At 47.0% G+C, this 6,000-nt stretch overlaps 1 protein-coding gene across 6 annotated transcripts in view; it reads left to right on the top strand.

Moving 5' to 3' along the window:
• FBXO36 (F-box protein 36) overlaps positions 1-5,748 on the top strand; it is a 92,462-nt gene extending 86,714 nt beyond the window's left edge. For 4 of the 6 annotated variants that reach the window (XR_014080872.1, XR_014080873.1, XR_014080871.1 and 1 more), the window contains one exon: positions 2,624-3,138. Coding sequence is in view for 3 of the 6 variants with exons in the window: in XM_081585473.1 (XP_081441599.1) it covers positions 2,624-2,903 (280 nt within the window). In the remaining 3 variants the exon portion in view is untranslated. Of the gene's footprint in view, positions 1-2,623; positions 3,139-5,270 lie in introns of those variants that run through there. The other 2 variants (XM_081585474.1, XM_081585475.1) reach the window with 1 other exon arrangement.
• The last annotated feature ends 252 nt before the right edge of the window (positions 5,749-6,000 follow it).

Below are 6,000 nucleotides of genomic sequence, written 5' to 3' on the forward strand. Positions count from 1 at the left end.
TGCCACTGGACAAACAGGCAAAAAAAAAAAAAAGAGAAGAAAAAACTACCCAAATGAGCATGACTATATTGACTCAGGTGATTAATCCTATTTACCAGAGAAAAATAGACTTGCTGGTTCACAAGAGAATTACAGAGAAGTATTTCTAGGACTCAGACCATCTATGCAAGTGAGCTGAGTTTTTTTATTTCTCTCTTTTTCTTTAAATTGGGCTGCACCGCATGGTTTTCGAGGATCTTAGTTCCTCTACCAGTGATCGAACCCGCGGCCCCTGCAGTGAAAGTACAGAGTCCTAACCACTGGACCACCAGGGATTTCCTCTGGCAAATGCCTTCTAATACTGGCACATTCAATGGCAGAACCTAATTAAGAAAACTAAAATATCTTCTACCTATAAAATCAAGAAGTGCTCACATATGGCAGGAATTGGAGAAGGTTTTGATCACATCGGTAGGTATAGAATGTTGACCAGTTCAGGTGCTGGCTGAGGACAAAAGGAAGATGGAACAGGTAGTAGAATGAGAAAATCACAAACACAGCTCCTGCTGGTGACCAGTTTGAGAATCCAGGACTGTAGTAGCTCCCTGTATTTTCTTCCTCACTCAGTGATATGCGCATTTGTACACAAACCAATATTTCCCCTTTCCCTTTTGCCTAGTATTTTAAGTAGGGCAAGTCAGTACCCATTGACTTTATAATTCTAGGATACAAAGATGGACTGAGATTAACTGGAAGGAACAAGCCTCATCCAGAGGTCTGCAGTGACTGTTGGGATCTGGCAGGGGTGGAGTGGCGGTGAAGGCAAAGAATAGACACATTTTCACCCTTGGGAGGACTAGGTGGAGTATGTTGTGCTGCCACTGTTGTTTGGATGTTTAATGTGAGAAGAAGGGTATGTGTGGAGAAGAGCCTAGAGGTCAGACTGAGGAGCACTTACAGGGTCAGTAGTCATGGTGCACGGGCTCAGTTGCCCCTTGGCATGTGGGATCTTAGATCCCCAACCAGATATCAAACCCAAGTCCCCAGCACTGGAAAACAGATTCTTTTTTTTTTTTTTTATTAAATAAATTTATTTATTTTAGTTGGGGGCTAATCCCGCTATTCTTTCCACTGCTGGATTTTCACATGTGATGACCACTGGATGGAACCCATGAAGGGGGGAATCAGGTTGGCGACGAACTCCCCTGAGTGCCCAGTTGGCACAGGCAGAGTGGAGCCAGGAAGTGTCCTGGGACCCACATGGGACCCTTCTTCGAGCACATTTTGAGTTGCCGGAGTTATCACTGTGCAACGTCAAAAATCCAAGCACCTTTCTATGCTCCTGGTCTTGTGTACTCGCACCAAAAAACAAACCATGGCCATCGCTAAGGTCAGAGATAATAAATGTAACGGAAGCTTTAAGGAGGATTTGGGGGCATGGCAGCAAGGGGTCAGGAAATCTCCACGGTAAGAATGTTTAGTAGCAGGAGACCGATGAACAGCGTTGTCATAAATGATGGTAGCAATTGGAAAAGTCCCGGTGGGAAATCTTTGGTTAATGGAAGCTGAACTGTGGCAGCTTTGAGCTTGAGGGAGGGCAAAATGATCTTGTGAAGATCCTAGGCCGGAAGGGTCTTATCTGTCCTTAACCTCCTGGCCCTCAGGTAAAGGACCAGACAGCAGGACATCCCGGGCGGTATTCCAGAGAACAGCTCTCTCTGCCCTGTGCCTACAGGCTCGGGGAGCAGACTGAATCTTGTAGGCCACTGTGCTGCACGGTGTGATGTCAAGCATGCAAAGGACTCGGAGAGAAACTTGTGGACAGGACCCTGGGCCCAGGAGTGTGTACATTTTAGGTGTGCCTGTGGGCAGTCTCCAAGGGCTGCTTGTCTGTTTTGATGTGGTTCACTACTGAGCAGCCCGCAGTGAGCTCAGGTGTCTGCTGAGCAACCTCGGGGGAGAGGTGTGACTTACCTGTTATTATTTAGTCACTAAGTCATGTGCACCTCTTTTGTGACCTATGGACTGTAACCTTCCAGGCTTCTCCACCCTTGGGATTTCCCAGGCAAGAATACTGGAGTGGGTTGCCATTTCGTACTCCAGGGGATCTTCCCGACCCAGGGATTGAGCCCACGTCTCCTGCGTGGCTGGCGGATTCTTGACCGCTGAGCCACCTGGGAAGCCAGAGGTCACTTAAGCCAGGGTTTAACGTGAAGGCACCTGAGCAGCAGTTAGCAATGCTTCTGCAGCCCTGGGTGAAGATGGGTCAACCACACATTGTCAGCCTCTGCTATGTGGCTAATCGGAAATTCACCCTAGCAGGTTATCTGAATAAACTATGTTATGGTGTATGGGCACTATTTATAACTAGCTGGCATTTCACATCTCAAATGAGATCAGGACTGGGTTTACTCCCTTAATTGAGTATTGCTCAGTCCTTTAGATATTTGGGTGCTTGCCTCTCTCCCCACAGAGGAAATTTCAGGAACTGCAACCATGGCTGGCATCTCTCCGTGCATCCGCGGTGTTTCCTCCCAGGTCTCACGGGCGGCAGGAGTTGGGCAGTGATGTTGAGTGAGTGAGTGAATGATTTTCCCTTAACCCGCGTGTGACATCACCACCCTCTGACTTTTTCCACCCACAGTTGTGCATGTCCGATGAACTGTGGGAGCAGATCGTCCGGAGCTCCTGTGACCACATCACCCCCGACATGCGAGCCTTGGCCCAGGACATGGGATGGAGACGGATGTACTTCACCAACAAGCTGCAGCTCCAGCGGCACCTCCGCAAGAGGAGGCAGCAGCAGGGAAGCCAGCGAAGCAGTCAGCTCTAGACGCACACATTCCCGCCGCCGGGGAGTTGGAGGCACGGCTGTGTTTTCCTTCTGTGTCAGACCTCTTCCGCTACCTTCCCTTAAGCGCTAAGGCTTTGCTGATTCAAGGAGTCATAGAGTATTTGCACACACACACAGCACCATGCCTGCCTCTGCCAGGCCTTTGCCTGAACCACAGTCTCGGCTACAGGTCAGGGAGGGTCAGGTCGTGACCCCGGCCCCACTAGGGGGTGGGGGGCTGCAGGACATGAGGCCCCCATGTCCTGCCGCCCCATTAGAAAAGAGGCTTCTGCTGTATGGAAACAATAAATGATTATTGGCAGGTTTTTTATTTCAGATGTATTTTATCTAGGCGTTGGAAAGGGGGAAGTGGGCTTCTGGAGTTTTTCCTGGTGTTGTGTCATCTGAGTCTACCCATGAGTAGGTGGCTGAGTGTGCCCACAGGGAGCCGTGAGGGGACAGGGGTCACGGAGTGGGGGGGAGTGCTCCCGTGAGGGCAGCTGCCTCCCCGACTCTGCTCCTTGAAGTTGGTATTCAGGGCCCCCACCCTGTGCACCAGGGATGCCAGGCATGTGTCCCTCATGTGGACAGCCTCTGACCTGGCCCCCCAGGACGTGGCTGGAGAGAAGCCTAGACATTCTGCTCATAGACTGGGTGCAGAGTTCAACTTCCCAGGACTTTATGTTGTCAAATAAACCTGTAAACATTTCTTAGAGAGATGCTGCTCCCCGCAAGGAATCTGGAGTGTCATCACTTTTATAACAGGGATTTTTTTTGCAGGGAGGGTATTTGATCTTTATTTTTATTAAAATGTTTTATACAGATTGTTAAAGGTTACTTTCCACTTATAGTTATTGCCAAATATTGGCTATATTCCCTGTGTTGTACAATATATCCTTGAGCTTACCTTTTCCCCAGCAGTTAGTACTGTCCACTCTCCCACAGCTTTATTGCCCCTCCCCTTCCTGCCTCCCACTGGTGACCACTAGTTTCTTCTCTAGACCTGTGAGTCTGCTTCTTCATTTGGTAATATTCACCAGTTTGTTGTATTTTTAGATTCCACGTGTGAGTATAACAGGGAATTTTAGGAGCACAGGCTGGGACTTCCCTGGCGGTCTGCTGGTTAAGAATCCATCCCGCAGTGCAGGGGACGTGAGTTTGATCCCTGGTCGGGGAGCTAAGATCCCACATGCCAGGGAGCTAGTCACAAAGAAAGATCCCTCAAGACACAACGGAGACCCGAAGAAATAAATATTTAAAGAAAACACACACACACACAAGCTGTGGTAATGGAAGTTGAAAACCCAAGCACAGTTTGTATTCTGTTAAGTTGGCAGAGGGGCAAAAGCAGTACAGTGTGCAGGGAGAAAAATTCTACCTCCCTGAGATGGGTTATTTTAACAATTGTTTTCTTCCTGAGAGCTCATACCAATTAAGTACCCATACAGCGAATAGTCTCATGACTCCTTTCAGGGTACAGAACAAAGTAGCTCTCAGCCTCCCATCACCTTATCAACCTCATCAGCGCTTCTTGCCTGCAATCTCCACTTTGCTACCTAGAAAAAATACAGCCCCTTCCCCAGACCAGAGGACCTTCCTGTGATGCCCCGGGACATCCTAAATGGGAGCCAGAGGTTGGCTCTGGCTGTTCTCGACACCTTACTCCTCGAGAACAGCTCCATAGCCATGGCTTAGCGACAGATTCTTTTTTCCTGTTTTACTAAACCTGGATTCCTACCAAATCAGATTTTAACCCTCATCCACATGCCCTTAACACTCAATCTTGGGTTTCCAGGGAGGGACGTCTGTGAAATCAAACGCAGTCTGCTTCCTGGCAGATGAAGCGTCTGTCAAAGTGGCATCTGGATTTAGTCCAAGCACAGAGCAAAGATTTCATTGGCGAGAGACCCAGGCCTCCGGTCCTGCCCAGGAGCGAGGCAGGATGGCTGGCAGGCAGGCGGAGGGCTCGTGCCTCTGTGTGGCTCCTGCTGCTTTGCTTCACTTGGAAGTTCCAAACTTCACTCCCGGCCAGGTTTTCAGTGACAGGTTAATACCACGTGTGTACAGCAACTGTGTGCATGTACACTGTGGCAAGTCAACATAGCTGTGTAAATATCGAGTTACAACCCATTTGCGACCTTGATGCAAAATGTCAACAGCTTAAAAATTTCATGTGTAATGTTTTATCAACTGAGTTCTGAAAGCTTATGGGCATGCATAATCTAGATTCAACCTGCATTAATAAGAACACAAATATGGCTGTTTAAAAACTTGCTATCTATATCAAAGATTATAAGATTAAAATAGATGCTAAAAGTGAAATAATTAAAAATGAGTTATTGTATGTTGGCTATTATTAATAGTTAAACAACATAGGTTATTAGATGATTTTCATAATTATTTGCTCTCATAATTTCAGTGCCTTATTACCTAATTGAAATTATTTTTACCAAAATAGGAACAGTATCATCAACCTAAAATCCTGTAAGACACCAGCAACCTCAGTGGTCGATCATTCTGCCTCTCTCCCCCGCCTCCATGGGGAGGCGATGGTGGTTTTGCCTCTCTGCCAGTGCTGACAGTTTTTATGTGGACGGATAAATCTGCTTCGTTCATGACACATCGTTTCAGAGTGAAATGTCACAGCAGTTTATACTTTTGTCTCTTTTTGTCTTTTCACTCAAAAGTGCTTCTGCCCAGCTATCACTCACCATTGTAACTGTAAAAGTAAAATGCTGATATTTTCCAATGACTCATATGTTTAGGGTTATAAAAATAATTTAACAGTCGCATATATGAATAATTTATAAAGAAATATGTATATTTTACTCCATGTCAACTTCTAGTACTGCTTTTTATTCCTGAAGAGGTTAGTATATTACATGCATTAAACTTTGATTATATGGAATCTGCAATTAAAAAAATAATTTTATTTATTTTTGGCTTTGCTGGATCATTGTTACTGCCCGGGCTTTTCTCTAGGGGAGCTGGTGCTACTGTCTCGTTGCAGTGCACGGGCTTCTCACTGTGATGGCTTCTGTTGTTGTGGAGCACAGGCTCTGGGTACACAGGCTCAGTAGTTTGGTTAGCTGCTCTGTGGCCTGTAGAATCTTCCTGGACCAGGGATGGAACCCATGTCCCCTGCACTGTCAGATGGATTCCTATCCACTGTGCCACCAGGGAAGTCC

This window comes from Giraffa tippelskirchi, chromosome 3 (assembly GCF_054371585.1).
Source record: "Giraffa tippelskirchi isolate mGirTip1 chromosome 3, T2T-mGirTip1v1.2.pri, whole genome shotgun sequence".
NCBI classification, from domain to species: Eukaryota; Metazoa; Chordata; class Mammalia; order Artiodactyla; family Giraffidae; genus Giraffa; species Giraffa tippelskirchi.